The sequence below is a fragment of the Perna viridis genome, chromosome 13 (genome assembly GCF_037379345.1).
Source record: "Perna viridis isolate PV_CMFRI_1.1 ecotype Kerala chromosome 13, ASM3737934v1, whole genome shotgun sequence".
NCBI lineage: Eukaryota > Metazoa > Mollusca > Bivalvia > Mytilida > Mytilidae > Perna > Perna viridis.
In genome coordinates this window covers 31,537,601-31,554,136 of record NC_142457.1, presented here as the reverse complement: position 1 = coordinate 31,554,136, position 16,536 = coordinate 31,537,601, and the positions used below count along the sequence as shown (strand labels likewise).

General features: G+C 34.9%; 1 protein-coding gene across 2 annotated transcripts in view; it reads left to right on the top strand.

Moving 5' to 3' along the window:
- The window catches only part of LOC148600330 (uncharacterized), a 53,325-nt gene that overhangs the window by 23,723 nt on the left and 13,066 nt on the right, over positions 1-16,536 (top strand). For both annotated transcript variants that reach the window (XM_088557106.1, XM_088557107.1), the window contains exon 9: positions 8,771-8,911. In XM_088557106.1, the coding sequence (XP_088413232.1) occupies positions 8,771-8,911 (141 nt within the window). The remainder of the gene's footprint in view (positions 1-8,770; positions 8,912-16,536) is intronic.

Below are 16,536 nucleotides of genomic sequence, written 5' to 3'. Positions count from 1 at the left end.
TATCTTTGATTGTGGCTAAATCGTACTTTAAATTGTACGGGAAAGTAAGTCTGATACAAATATTTTGGTAATATATCGATATAATAACAGTCTGAAAGTAAAGTGTACGTAATAGGTACATGTATATCGTCGCGGGGAGTCCTGGTTTACTATTTGAAATAAACAGGGTTATTGCACAAGCATAACTTATGCACCATAGATATTTTTTATTCAGAATTATTAAATAAGAAAATGTATGTCTCGTGCTCCTGGTTGAATAGTACATGGCAAATATTTTAATTAATGATATTAAATTTGATTGTATCGTTGCGGTGAGTATACCGCTTAGATATTCACGAAGTTTTTTTTTTATATTTATACATATGAGGCATCACTAAAACTTGCATTGTTGTTATAAAGCTAAGTCCGTTTTATTTTTTACTCAATATAAAAACAAACCCTCAAACATCTATATATACATAGCACATGTAACTTTTCGAAAACAGATACTTATTTTGATCATAAATGACATAACATTTGTATTTGAAGACTTGAAAGGATATTTTATTTCCATAGGGTCATGTGTGATAAGAATAATCAGTGATTGTTTTTAAATCAGAAAAAGTGTTCGATGGGAACCATTTACTGTGCCTTTTTTAATAATATGTCTTACTACGGTAACGCAACTGAAATAACTGATTACCGCAAACTCTTTCGGTGACACTCTACACTTAAGTACTGGCATCGACTGCATTATGTGTATTCTTCTTTTTTTTTATCCAGAACTAGTAGTTTTGTATCTGGACAGATCCATGTCACCACTTGCAAAATTCAACAATCATTTAGATTTCAAGTTACATATATACATGTGTATGCGTGTAATAGTTTTTTTTATGTAAGCATTGAATCATATTATACCTAGCTGAACACGACAGCAATGTTGAGGAAATATGTGATGGTAGAAACCTATACTCACAAAAGTATCTATTGGAAACATAATCCAGAATCATTACCAGGTTAAGCTAGCACTTAACTATGTGCAACGGAGCCACAGGAGAAATGTTACAGCTAATTTTAAAACACAGTATTTATATTCTACCTGTTAGACTGAGTAACCGCTTAGGTCACAATGTTAACCGTCACTTTTTTTTTAATCGCCCCGTATAATTTTTGTCTATGTTTTATAGATAATGATTTCGTAACCAACTACGCATACAGTGACCTACTTTACGTCATCTACAACGGATTATCCCTTTTTCAGATAAAACCTCTTTTGGTAAAACAACAGTACCATTCCATTCTATTAGCCGTTTTCAAAACCAAGTAGCAGAGGCTTCATGAGAGTGAATCTGTCTATACCAGGCTATGCCAATATGTGAATTCTTTATTTTATTTCTTTTTAACTTAAGGTTTTGCTCCTTTAAAGCAAGTGATAAATTTTCAAGTGTTCAAAAGCATTGAAATTGATATAAATGAATCATATTATTAAGAAGCCTACGTCCTGTCTAACGGATATATCCATAGACATGTCAGGAATCGTAAAATACCATAAATATACAATTGAACTACGTACACTCTCATAGGCAGATTAAACGGAGAGAGCGGGTTCCCGCCCCCACCTTATGCGTCTTAATTAAGGGCTTTTCCTACATGGGGAAGACCTTATTGTTAAGGACATTCCCTATATGGGAAAGATCTTTTTTTTTCTTTTTTTTTCATTCTTCCGTTATTTGCTAAATTTTCTTTGACACCGTCTCCTCTATTCATCTTTCAAGATATCATTACCAAATTTGGACCATCGATATAGCTTATTAAGGACTTATATCAGATGACCCTTTATGTGAAGAATTCCATTATGCATTGTAGAAGTTATCTCCCTTTTATTGGCGTTTTTTTAACATGGTCCCCTGAACTCATTTTTCAGCATATCATGACCATGTTTGTGGAACATGTAGATGTCATCAGGTTCAGTTAGGGAATGACCCTGCTAAGGATTTCATTACCATCTATAACAGTTATGTCCCTTTAAAGCAGTTTCTATTAATCGCTTATATCTTAAAATGCATAATTGATAGAATAATTCTGGAAACGGTTTCACGTATATAAGCAGACGGCCTAATTAATAAACACAAATTTGAATATTTTTATCAAATCATACGGGTGTTATATCCCTTAAAATATCGATAAACCTCTTGTAGGACTTTTACTGGATGATCCCGTGAAGAATTTCATCATCTATTGTAGAAGTTATCTCCCGTTTATTAGCGTCTTATCAACATGGTCAACATGGTCCCCCGATCTCATTGTTCATGATATCATTATCGTACTTGGTGAACATGTAGATTTCATCATCATCTATTAGAAAATGACCCTGCCAAGGATTTCATTATCATCTTTAAGAGTTATGTTTCTTTCAAACAATTTGTTTCAATCCCTCGTATCTTGAAAACCATAATAGATGCAATCAATCTAAAAACTGTTTCAAGTACACAAGATGAATACCTAATGTATTAACATAAATGTATTTTATTATCAAATCATACAGGAGTTATATCCCTTGAAATATCATACTTAAGATTTTAAAATTTGTATTTCGAGAACCAGAAGTTGTGATAACATGGGACTTTTATCTATAATCTTTGGTCCATGTGACCATTCATTTCATAATAAGTGCAAAATTCTAAAGATCAATGAAAGTAGGATTGTTGTATATTTAATGAAAGGTCGTCAAATTTACATTACAAAACTAATGTTGGAAACATCGACAATTGCATTTGACAAAGGCACCATGTGCAAAAAGTCAAACTGTTGTAGAAGGTTAGCATTTTATGTATCAAACAAAATGTCTTTCTGTTTATATTACAAAGAGAAAGTTTTCAAGGGAAAGACCTTTCAGTTGTTTAACAAACAATTGACATACTGGTTTTATGATTGGTTTTCATAAATGAGATCGTACAGCTCAAAAAGAAAAAAAACCTTTTGATTAGACTAAGTTCAGAAACACTGATAAAAGATATACATTGTGTATACATGTATGTAATTGTGAATGACCTGGATTATGCTTTGTATGTACAAAAAAGGGGTTTATAAAACGAAGTAGTCAATAAAAAATACTGATAATTTCAGCTATTCCAAATTTATTCTATGTTTTATCAAGCCATGATCGCTTTGTTGTGCTTTGCAAAACAAAATTATTTGATAGACAAAATTTTCAAATTCAGTAAAAAGGGTACATGTACGTGTTACAGGTTTCATCGCAGGCTTTTTTTAATGGGGCTTAGAAATAGTCGAATTTACACAGAAAATAATGGAGACCAGAAAGAGTGGTATGACACTTTCAGCAGCTTTTCTTCTAATGTCACGTGAGAAATTAATACGCACGTGATGGCTTGCGATTGTACATGTTCGACCATCGCCACGTGATTAGGATAAGTCTGATAAAAACAGGTCGTCAAATAGTGCGGACGTATTACACGGACTTCTAAATGAAACTAAAGAAGAGAAATTTATCTTGCATGATGGTTTCGACAAATTATTAATTTAATGTTTATTTTTAATCTTTTCCATTTCATATTTTACACCTTCCCAGACTATGGTCAGTGCCTAAAAACATGATAAAACGGATGCCTGCTACTGTAAATTATGATATTGCATCACATCGAAAATTTCATGTGATGCCTAGTTCAAATTTAGTCACTGTCGGTGCTTCATTGACATCATCCGTCCATACGAAATAGGTTTCCGGAGCGTAACTTAAGAACGCCTCCATAGAATTTCACCAAAGTTGGACAGTTGAAGACTTAGGGGTATAAGAAAGATATCTTTTGAATTTGAGGTCAGTAGGTTTAAGGTCAAGGTCACACGGTCTTAACAAAATGTAATTTTTGGGGCATAAATTGGTTTCCAGAGCGTAACTTTTGAACGCCTTCATATAATTCCAACGAATTTAATTAGTTGAAGGCTTATGGGGTAAGAAAGACATCTGCTGAATTTGAGGTTATTAGGTTTTAGGTCAACGTCACACGGACTTAACATAATATAATTTTTGGGCGAAAATTGGTTTCCAGAGCATAACTTGAACGCCGTCATAGAATTATCAAACTTTGACATTTGAAGGCTTATAGGGTAAGGAAATAATTTTCCATGAAATTTTACTTTTGTCGCGAGGCGGGGAACCTGGAGTACTGCTCTTGTTTAGATCCGTCAGCCTTTAGAAGCTTATGGTGCACTATCGTTGAAACGCATTTGGAAATTGTTTTATAAATGTGGATTTTCGAGGCTATATTTATTCATATCATGTTTTTATTCTAACCAGAATTTTGACTACTGGTTTTATCCCTAACAGGAAAAGTTGAAATTTGGAGTTATATTTCTTCACCTAAATGATAAAGCAAATTTGAGACGGGAGGGGGGATATTTCCATTGTGATATTTAATAAATTCCATGACATATATTTGTACTTCATACAGAATGACATACATTTGTACTTCATATAGAATTTAAATCCACCATGATCATAATTGAAAAATTACGGTGTGTTAAGGTTTTTGTGTTGGCTAGTCTTTGACCATCAATCGATTGTTATCGCTTTTAGATAGATATATATTGTTATTGTTAATGTACCTTGGCATGTATAATTATTTCCTTATATTCGTGCACAGTCATTACACTTATGATGATAGCGTAACCCTCAATCCATATACGTTCCCGTGAGGGTATTGTGTCCGGCCCATTGACACTAATTGGAACTAATCGGTATATTTTCATCCAAAAAAACGGCAGCTAGTTTCATTTTACTCATATAATTCAATATAATTGAATCCACCCTTTACGATTATTTATCCATGTTATTATAAATCATGGGTTAAAAAATCGAGAAGGGGCGACCCATATTTTTTGTCGGACATGTTTTTCACCTGTCCAGCCTCGTTTTGGATATTCCAAATATGGTCTTCATTTCCTTATATGGAAAATTACATCAAAATGTAAACATTGTGTAGTAAACAAAAGTTGGAGATCGCAGTGAAGTAGGTGAAATGGAAATAAAAACTGAGTATATAACTGACAGATGAACAACATACTTTACTTCATTTGCTGGAAAAGAAAGATGTATTTGGCATTCTCCCTTCAGGTTTTGGGAATTTATATAATGTATATATTGCTTCCCTGAACAATACATGAAGAAATTAAGATTTGTAGTAATTATGCTTATAATTTTATGATTGGTTTCCATAAATGAGATCGTACAGCTCAAAAATGAAAAAAACACTTTTGATTAGACTAAGTTCAGAAGCACTGATAAAAGATATACATTGTGTATACATGCATGTAATTGTGAATGACCTGGATTATATTTTGTATGTACATGAAAAAAGGGGTCATTAAAAAGAAGTCGATAAAAAATACTGATAATTCCAGCTATTCCAAATTTATTCTATGTTTTATTAAGCCATGTACGATCTGTTGTGCTTTGCAAAACAAAATTATTCTGATAGACAATTTTTTTCAAATTCAGTGAAAAGGGTACGTGTTACAGATTTGCAGGCTATTTTTTAATGGGGCTTCTTGCCCTGTAATTAACTTACCCCACTAAAGGACTTTGAGCATCACCCTATAATCACTTGCCCCACTAAAAAAATCGCCATTAGGTAGGAAACGTCACAATGAAGCAATTTATATAAGCCAAGAACATACAAATATAAAAAAAAAATAAAAACAAAATCACTTCAATTAAATATCTGAAAGAGTATGAACATGGACTAATGGTTGATTTGCCCCATCCTAGAATTTTGATCTGAGTTGATCCCCGTGTTACCTTAGGGCTATTAGGAAACTTAATGATCAGAATAGTAACTGTAGGTTGATTCCTAGATTCTAGTTCAGCTTGAACCAGATCAGAAGATTCTCGTATCCCCACTGAACTCCTTGATTTCATTCTGAGTTTTCTTACCATGGAATGAAGTGGTCGAAATGAGGTTTGAAACTTCTGTTCTAATTGTCTCGACATACACTTTATGCACAGATTTTTTTGAAACCACACTGTTTTGTAATTAAACTTCTATCCCCCTCATGTTGTGTCTTGCTGTGAAGTATCTGCATGCCCTCCTCGCGTAACCTGTAAAAATGATATCATAAATTGTAGTAAAAGTTATTATAATGTATACACATAACTAGATATCATTGAGATGGAAACTATCTGGGTGCACACTCATGAACTTCTCAATTAATTAAAAATATTTAAATTGACCTTGAGTTGAAAGTTCAAGAATCACCAAATATGATTCACAATAACAATACATTGCCTTTGGTTGATCTACCCACATACCAAATACATGTATCAAAAGACTTCATTGAACGATAACAAGATTGATCCTAAGGTCAAAGGTGACCGACTATAGTACACGATACATTAATTTGCTTTGTTTAATCCATCCACATGATAAATATGATAAGCCCACATTGAAAGTGAGAAAGGTAAGTTTCAGCTAGGACACTAATTTATCACCTGTAAGTCATACATTTGTCCTTGAGGTCAAAGGTAGTCATCTACCATCATCTCTTTTGGATGATCTACCCACAAACTAAATATCAAAAGCCTACAATTGAACAATGTACATCAAAAGACAACAAATGACATAGCTGGGACATGAAATTGATACAGATAGACAAGAAGTGATCACTTATGGGGACTGTCACGTTTTACATGAAATACTGTGAGCAATTAAGGCCAACGGCCGCTATCAGACACTCTCCCATATTGCACATTAAATGAAAAAGTTTGTAAGATCATGATCATCTCTTTTACTGTGAGAAATGAAATCTTATACATTGTACATGTATTGTTTGACCATATAATATAAATCCATCAAACAGATTAGAAAGAGAGACAGACTTATTTATTAACTTATTTTATTGCATTGTATTGTATTTTTGTTTTTTGGTTTTGTTTTTTGTTGTTGTGTTTTATTTTGTTTTTTGTCTTTTGGTTTTTTTTTGTTTGTTTTTTTGTTTTTGTTTTTGTTTTTTTTTTTTTGGAGATGGGGTGTCTCTTTAGTCATCTTTGTATCAGGCTGTATTTACCACTGGAGTGGACTGTATTTACCACTACCCAATATAATGCCAAATAGAAAACGTAATATTCATGGGCTCGATATCGGTGTGTACCTCAGACAATTACCTGATTAGATTACTCAAGGGCTTTTCTTGTATAAGTCCTAATTTCTTAGGCATTTTAATTGTTGGATATTTGGCCAAAGCCAATTGAAAAGGTAACCAAAACTTGTGACTTAGAACTTTATAAGATTTAACGAAATCTACTATCGAATCAGAAATATTGTATCGACTTTCTTTATTATAGTACGGTGGTAATGTAATATGTTTAGTGCTTAGTTACGTAACTTATTCGAGAGAGTTAAAAAAGTCATTAAATCATCATTTTTATTGGTTTTATCTGAAATATTATCACGTCTTGGTTCATTGCAAGATGTGTTTGCATCTTCAGAGCATTCATCTGAACTAATGTTACAGTTAACATTCAGAACACTATTTTTATTTTTACTAGGGGTTTGACTGTGACGAAGTCTTTTCTTGAGCTCCGCTAACGCTATGTCCTCATCTGAAGACCAATCCTCTCTCTCAAACCTCGCTTTCCCTACAGCCTGCTTAAGGGTTGTGGGTTATTTTCTGAATCCTCTTCTGAGGAATTATCTCCCTCGTTCTGTGGCGGTTCTGCATACACAGATTTTCTGCACGGCGTACCTGTATTTCCTGTTGGTTTCTAACTATAAAACTTACTGGAGATGTTTGTTCAGTAATTCTATAATATGGAGTCCATTTATTGTCTAGCTTGTTGGTACGTCTGTGATTTTTTAAGGTATATGGGGTCACCAACCTTAAAATCAATCTCCTGTCTGTTTTTGTCAGCGTACCTGCTTTGCTTTTGTTTGGACTTTTGTAAATTCTTATGTACAAGTAGGAAAGACCGATGCATTTGTTCCAACGCAGTTTTTTGAAACTCCTCTCCCGTATATCGTCGTCTAGGTCTTAAAATAGAATCTAACGGGAATACTGGGTCTCTGTTATATAACAAGGAGAATGGTGAAAACTGAGTTGATTCGCTAACATGAAATCGAACAGCGGCCAACATTATATCGTTCATTGTCTTATGAAGACGTTTACACTTTCCATTCCCTCGTGGGTTGTAGTAGCTTGTTTTTACATGTTGGATTCCTAATGATTCTAGCGTTTCCCTTACCACAGTATTTATCTGCTCTTTACCATTGTCAGTGACAATTTATAAAGGTGCACCATGCACTCGGACAATTTCATCAATTAACAAGTGTACTATATTTTCTGCAGATTTATCGGGAACTGGAAAAGCCATAGGCTACTCGGTATACAAGTCGATAAAAGTTACGATATATTTGTTTCCAACCAATGTCTGTGGTAATGGGCCAACCATATCTAGAGCTATACTAGCGAATGGATATGATGGAATGGGTGTTTCTTGAAGGGGCGGCCTTGTTTGTTTTGCACTTCGGGTCTGAAAAAATCTGCACATTTCTACATATTCATTTATGTGCTGATACATCGTAGGAAAATAATACTTAAGTTTTGGCAGAGTCATAAGTCTCGTCAAGGGCCATATGACCTAATTTGTCATGGAACTGTTCTATTACTGATGTTCTGTACTTTTCGGGGACGTAAAGTCGAAGAACCGGATTTGCATCAGAGTTAGACAAGAAATATACCAAATTATTTAGTACAATAAACTTTTCTTGTTCTGTTTTAGTTGCTGTTCCATTCTGTAAGCTCGTCGAACCATCGACCATCGATCGTCGAAGTCGTCATCTATCTGACCTTCTGCCTTTGACATTTCAGCGTTGGCGGAGTCGTGATCCACAGGGACACGTGAAAAAATTTGCCTCGCCAGGTATGTAGTCTACATTGCAACTGTAATTACTTAACTCTAAAGCCCACAATTGCATTTGCTTATTCGTCAAAGGGGATTCCAAAACATATTTAAGTGGACGGTGGTCGGTCTTAATCGTGAATTCCGCATTGTGCAGATGTGGGTCAAGCTTCTGTAACACGTACCTTATGGCGTACATTTCACGTTGAAACGTCGGCCATTTTGTCTGGGATGGACTTATGTGACAGAAAATATAAAGGTTTCTCATTTGTCTCCCCATAAAGCACTTGTCCCTCGTCTGCATCTAAAGGTTGCATCAATGCTGCACCAAACATATTTCTAAGTAATCTGAGTGTATATGGTTTATTTGGGTCAGGGTAAGCTAACAACGGAACCACCGTTAATCTGTCTTTCGGAAAGTCAAATGCAGACTGACATTTTTTTGTCCACTTGAATTTGGAATACTTCCTAGTTAAGTTTATTAATGGTTCAGCTATTCTACTAAATCCAGGTATAAATCTACGATAAAAACTAACACAACCAATAAAGCTACGCACTTCTTTTGCACTTTTTGGAGCAGGGATGACTTTGATTGCTTCTACGTTTTCTGGATTCGGTCTTACTCCGTTTTTTATTGATGGTAAAGCCTACATTGTTAGTTTCGTCCTTGAAAAAAAGAACACTTTTTCATTTTCAGTTTTAAAGTGTGTTCTCTTACAAAAACAATTCAAGATGGCGTAAATGATCATGTTCTGTCTGTCTGAAGACGAGAATATCGTCAATATACGCTAATGCAAAATCTCTGCAATCCTCCAAGACTCTATTAGCTAGTTCCTGGATGATTACAGTCGCTGTTTAATGGGAACAAGTTTCATTTCTACGGTTTTGTGCGTCCAAAAATAATGTGTGTGTTTGAACAAATATATCTTTGTTCTTTTGCACTTACCTTTCGATCCTGACTCTGTACTCCTCTGGTACATCAATGTTTGTCAAAACGTCCTTTTGCTCACTCACCTTTGCCTCATTTACCGGTTTTATTTCACTTTCCATGACACATTCCACTCTTCCGATCACAGTCCCCCTTTTTAAATTTATATTTTTGTTACTATTATTTACCAGCATAACTGGTATTTTGTTGGGATAATTCGCTTAATTAATTGATTCACAAATTGTTATTTCTGGTTGTTCGCTAAGGAAACCTTTGACAATACGGTCAAGGTTAAAAGTTTTGTTTCTTCTACGTTAAAGCCATTGTTTAATTTCACGTGACATATATTTGCCGAATTAGGTTTTAATATCACTTTCTTTTGAGGCCAGTTATGGACGATATATGAATGTCTTCTTATGTAACATACGTTTTACGAACCTGTAAATATCGTAAAAAAGTCGAAATATAGCCTAACGCCATTTTCTTTTAGTCTCTTCCTAAAATCATATTCCTATTTAATCCATCAATTACATAGAATTTATGTTTTAAAATTTGTTTTCCTAATTTGAATTCAATTTAAGGGCTTCGTACAACGATTAAATCACCGCAATTAACTAATAGAATTAATGGACGATCCTTCGTTACCTTGGGCTTAGGATCGAGATTTTGGAAAATTTTCTTATGGATTAAAGAAATATCAGTGCTCGTATCTATTAGACATCTTAATTTAACAGTTTGAATATTAACCAAACATTCTTTCTTTTTAATTTTGATTTTATTTTGTGAATTTTTCCAATTTGTTTTCTTATTAAAAAGCGTTCCTAGGCTCTTCCCGCTGCTGGCTTCTTGAAGGAAAGAGCGCCTTAGTTTTCCTGATCCCTACTTTTATTCTCAATTTTTGAACAGTGCCTTTGGACATGACCTATTTCTCCGCATTCCCAACATCTACCGGTAAATTGTTTACTATACCGTCCGGTATATTGACCCAAAAAAAGTTTATTAATGGCCTGAACATTTTTAACCCTACAATCCTTCGCAAAGTGACCAAGTTTTCTACACTTATGACAATGCTTATGTCTGTAGTGATCCACCTCCATAGGTGTTACATTTCGAGTCTCATGTGAAGTGGTTGCTTTAGCTTTTGTCTTTGAAGTGGCATCTTGCCTTAAAGAAAATCTTTTCCGAATGCTTATTTCCCGAGCTGCACTTTCCACAGCTGCTTGAAAAGTTTGTAAGCCGTCGCGTAAGACCTTAAACTTTAAATAGTCCGCGCTTAAACCGTCGATGAAAATATTTGTCAATTGGTGTTCAACAATATTTTGCTCGACCCCTGTTGGGTACGCATCCTTGGCAACCGCAAGCAGTCGCTACGCGTAGATCTGCACGCTCTCGTCGTTTTTCTTTTTGATTTTTCTGAACGTCGCGAAAGCGATATGTTTGTCTGTCAACTCTGCAAATCTTGCAGTTAATAAAGGTTTGAAGGCTAACCATCTTGGTACATTTCCTTCCCGTTCTACATCATTTACATACCGGTTAATGTAGTCGCTTGTTGGACCTTTAAAGGTTTGGAAAGCAATTTTGAAATGTCAGCATCTCTTAATCCTGTAAGGGTAGGATATTTGTCGTTAGCATTAACCCACTCCTGATATTTAACTGGGTCTCCCTCAAATAAGGGAACTACCTGAGATACATTTTGTATATATATCGAGCTAGTAACCCCCGAAAGTTGAGCGTTAATCGTAGCAAAATTTTGTCCCATTCTTTCCGAACTTTCAGCAATGTAGTTTTGCTGTTCAACCATGAATTCATCTAAATTAAATTCTGGAGCTGCCATTTTCAGTAAAAGTGTTTCTAGAATTTTATTAATTTTTGATATTGACATGTTGATTTTTTTTAATAACCTTAAAAATAAACGGAGAGGTTCCGCAGTACTAAGACAACCTTAAGACTGACCTGTAGATCGAAGAGTTGTTCCTTCTGTTCCAAGTCTTTCTGTTCCAAATCCTGATCTCGGGCACCATACTGACTACTGACACACCACGGCTGGGCACCAACAGACAGACGTACGGACAGCAGGGCTAACAGCAATACTTCGCGTTGTGTTTTGACTTATTTAATAAGTCAGGAACAACAACGATACACAGGTACATTACAGTAAAAAGCCAAAACGTCACAGTCCAGAGCGAAAGTTCCAGCTGCAAGTCTCCAGCGAAAGTCTCCAGGCAAAATAAAACTGCTGCTTATATAGTTAGACTTTAGCCAAAAGGCAAAGTTTAGTAATTATTGAAAATGGACATTTATATTTATTGCTGGTCGTCAGGTTGTATATTTGAGTTCATACTAAGTTTAATAATGTCAAATGCTGGTCCTCAGGTTGAATATTTGTGTTCATACTAAGTTTAATATTGTCCGAGAAATATAGATCAGGTTGACCATGTTCAAGATAGAGAAAGTGTATAAAAACAGAAGTCAGGCATAAATCAAAGTACTGAAGTACTGAGTCAATGAGGGTCTTCATAACTGGCTCTGTTCACGTTTCAAATTATAAAAAAAAATGGATTGTATAATAGTAAAATAGGGATGTAATTTTTAAACCCCCATTAAGAAGGATAGTGGGTATACATTTTTACCCTTGCCCGTGTTTCCGATTTTTCCGTCAGTTTTTTTAACAACTACTCATCACAGCGGCTTGAAGTCCGAAAACATTCATCTTCTAGATATGCCATTATGTGGTATTTATTTTACAACAACTTCCTGTTTACCAAGGACTTTATTTATTTGTTTATCTTATATTTTAAAAGTTGAAATTTTCGTCGCACTTTTCTCAGCGACTACTCATCACAGCGACTTGACTTTTTAGCATATTGTTACGCCCTCACGGATGTGTATGTATATTTCAAGCACAACTGTATACGAAAGTGGTATTTCACTGGAAGCGTGTCCCTTGAAGGTATTTCCATATACTTGTTCTTAACACACAACTCAACAGAATTTCAACTTATAAATAACATTTATTAACCTCTCAGGAGTCAATAATTTAATACATACAATATATAATGTTAAAACCCTACCACTGAATGATAAAGTATAAACGGATTTCCCCCCAAAATATGATATGGGCTGCTAGGTTCTATAGGTTATGTCAAGGTCGAATCGTAGTAAAAATATTTACTACTAAAAATACAGGGGCATACCACAAGTGTTGTTCTCCTGGCGAGCTGGTAGCGCTGAGTGGTCAAAATTGAGCTGAATAGTACTAACTGCTCTCAGAATAATTCTGCCAGGATTGATTTCAGGACGCAGGCCCAAAGTTTATATATAACTGCCCCACTTGTTAGAATTTTAGGCCCACTTTCAGAAATGTAGGGATTCGGCTAATATCATTGGCTTATCTTTGTGGGCCTTCAAACAATATGATTGGTTAAGAAATCTCTGCATTCCCACAGAAGTCTATATTCTCCTAATTACTTCCGGTCTGCCAAATACAAACATGGTTGACATCGAGAGGAACAATATAATAACGGGATGGAAAAGAAGGAAGACGGGGCCTACTATAGCTTATAATTCGGGGAAATAAGCCTATAACAATCATATCCCTTAGCAGAATATATGAATATAATGACAGGTGAGAAATATGAATAAATACACGAAAAAAAACTGGGGACTAGTCGACAGCCTGGAACTGACTGGACACGAGGGATGCAACAATGAGAACGAACTCTGTCTTGACCCTTAGAAAACATTCCCATAAAAATTTCAATACAATAATACAAAAACAATCATATAACTATGTTTAAATTGTCCATATCGCGCATGAGTTCACTCAGACGAACACGAACAAACAAGAAAAGTGACACTCAAAAATATATCTTCATTATAAATCTACTGACCTAAACCATATCTTGTAACACCATTTTCCCTGTAGTTTTGCCATATAGTGGGATCTTCTTTTTGTAAATTCGACAACAACTTCCTGTTTAAGTGTTAATGTTTACCGAAATGACCATGTTTTCAATACTGCTTAAAATATTGAAAATTTAATGTCATGGAGAGAATGAGGTGAAAATCTGTACACTGCATATGAAAACAATAACATTTGATATTTTTGTCATATTTATAATCTAAAACAGCATTAAAACATTCTCATATACCATTTTATTTACACATTTCATGCTATAAAAGCCAGATACCAAAAAGTCTGCCTATTAGAGATAACAAATTAAATGGAAGTAAAGTTCCAATTTTCCCATAGATTGTGTATTGGGTATGGGGGCATTGTTTTTTTTCCCGCAGAGTGACCCAGTATGACAAAATATACACTTTCTATATACCGTTATGACCGCAATACTCTATCATAACAGAAAAAAAAAACAAGAAAAAACAGAAGATTTGAACATTTGTTTTTGTAATACTCCGGTGTAGGTGTAATACCACTATTTCGTGAACCAGTCGCCTGCACATACAAGAAAGTAGTTCGTAATGATACACAGTAGTCCCATTATTGTACTCTAGCATTCTCCTTGTTTAGTAGAGGTATACAAATTTGGTGTCATCTGAAAGCTGAATAAATCAACAGTTATCTAAAAACTTCATTTCCTTTATTCAGTGTAGGTTAAAACATTTCTGAACAACAACTCTAGGCCCCTTGACATGGCTAAAGTTCAAAACGAAAGTTGTGATTTCTGCACCTGTCTTTCACTTTACAGTTCTTTCTTAGAAGACACATTTGGTATTGTTATGAGAGTTAAGGTTAAGGGTGACCATCATAATATACCTCTCCAGCACAATCTGTACAGATAAATAAATCTTGAGCCTCAATAGCTGAATTTAGCATAGAAAGAAATGGAGACCAGAAAGAGTGGTATGACACTTTCAGCAACTTTCCTTCTAATGTCACGTGAGAAATAATATGCATGTAATGGCTTACTACTGCACTGCTACTATTACCTAGTGATAGGCAGAACAAGTCATCAAATAGTGCGAATTAACTTAATATAGGAACTTCGAAATGAAATGATAGAAGTGAATTTTATCTTGCATGCCGGTTTTGATAAACTGAATTTGATGTTTATTTTTAATCGTTTCCATTTCACATTTTACTTCTTAAAATTCCAAGACTATGGTCATTGCCTAAAAAAAATGAATCGCTGATGCTGGTCAGTGCAACTGTAAAATATGATATTGCTTTACAACGAAGATTTCATGTGGTGCCTAGGTCAATTTCAGTCACTGTCGGGGCTTCATTGACATTGTCCGTCCGTCCGAAATAGGTTTCCGGAGCGTAACTTTTGAACGCTTACATACAATTTCACCAAATTAAGTTGGACAATTGAAGACTTATGGAGAAAGGAACATCTTATTGCATTTGAGATCAGTAGGTTAAAGGTCAAGGTCACACAGACTTAACTTTTAACAAGATGTAATTTTGGGGGCAAAAATTGGTTTCCGGGGCGCCTTCATAGATTCATGATAAATCATGAGAAATAATATCCCATGACATTTTACTTTTGTTGCGAGGCGGGGAACTTGGAGTACTGCTCTTGTTTTTTCCCCAGCATTTAGAAGCTTATGGTGCACTATCGTTGAATGCATTTTGAAATTCTTTAATACATTTCTGATTTTTGAGGCTATATTTATTCATATCATGTTTTTATTCTAATCAGAATTTTGACGACCGTTTCTATCACGAACAGGAAAAGTTGAAATTTGGGGTTGTCTTTCTTTATATTATTTATTATATTCTATAACATGCATGTGTATTTCATACAGAATACATATTCACACCTTAAGATTCATAAAAAAAGAGTCGCCTTGTACAGCATGAAATGACAACAACATGCATGTGGAAATCTGTTCGCTTTGGAGCACAGGCAGTGGCTTATATTAAATGCCACATATTATTACGGTGGATACAATGTTAGTTGACACATTAAAGCATCATTATATACGGACAAAAACTGATTTAGACATTACATTGCACAAAATGCAATAGTACTTTTTACATTTTGAAAGAATTTTTGCTTTGAAGGTGCTTATTAAACACCTTTGCCTTGTAACTCAAAAACCACAAGGGATATAGTTTTGAAATCTTATCGGAACTGCTTGCAAGGATTTTCACAAGAACGACCTTATCTAAGTCTTAAAAATCAATAACAATATTAATAGAACAGGAGTTGTCTTTTTTCTTCTTTTTTTTTTTGGGGGGGGGGGATCTATTCAGTAATTTGACAAAATGACAACCTGACCTTAGGCACATGATATAATGACCCTCAAAGTGTGAAGCATTGATCCCGGGGGAGGGGGTTACATAACCCATCCTATGATATTTTAACCCTTTAGAGAGGGTTAATTTTACATAAAAGAGGGGTTGATTTATCACAACAGAGGGATTATAAATTAAAGGGCGGTTTTAATATCGCAACAGGGAGGTAATTAATCAAGGGGAATAGGAAAAAATATTGAAGCAGGGCGTTAACAGGTTGAAATATCTCTGCATGAGGTGAAATTTAAAGTATCGCTGCAAAGGGTTATATTTTCGCAACACGGGGAGGGGAGGGGAGGGAAGGGGTGAGGACGCTTACCCTACCGGTGCACCTGGTCCATGCTCCTAGTTTTTAGTGGAGTCCGAGTTACTCATTTACTTTTGTTACTTTGTATGTATGATTTTAGTTACTTTATGTTCTTTGTTGTGTATGTCTGTTTTCCATGTCTGGTCTTT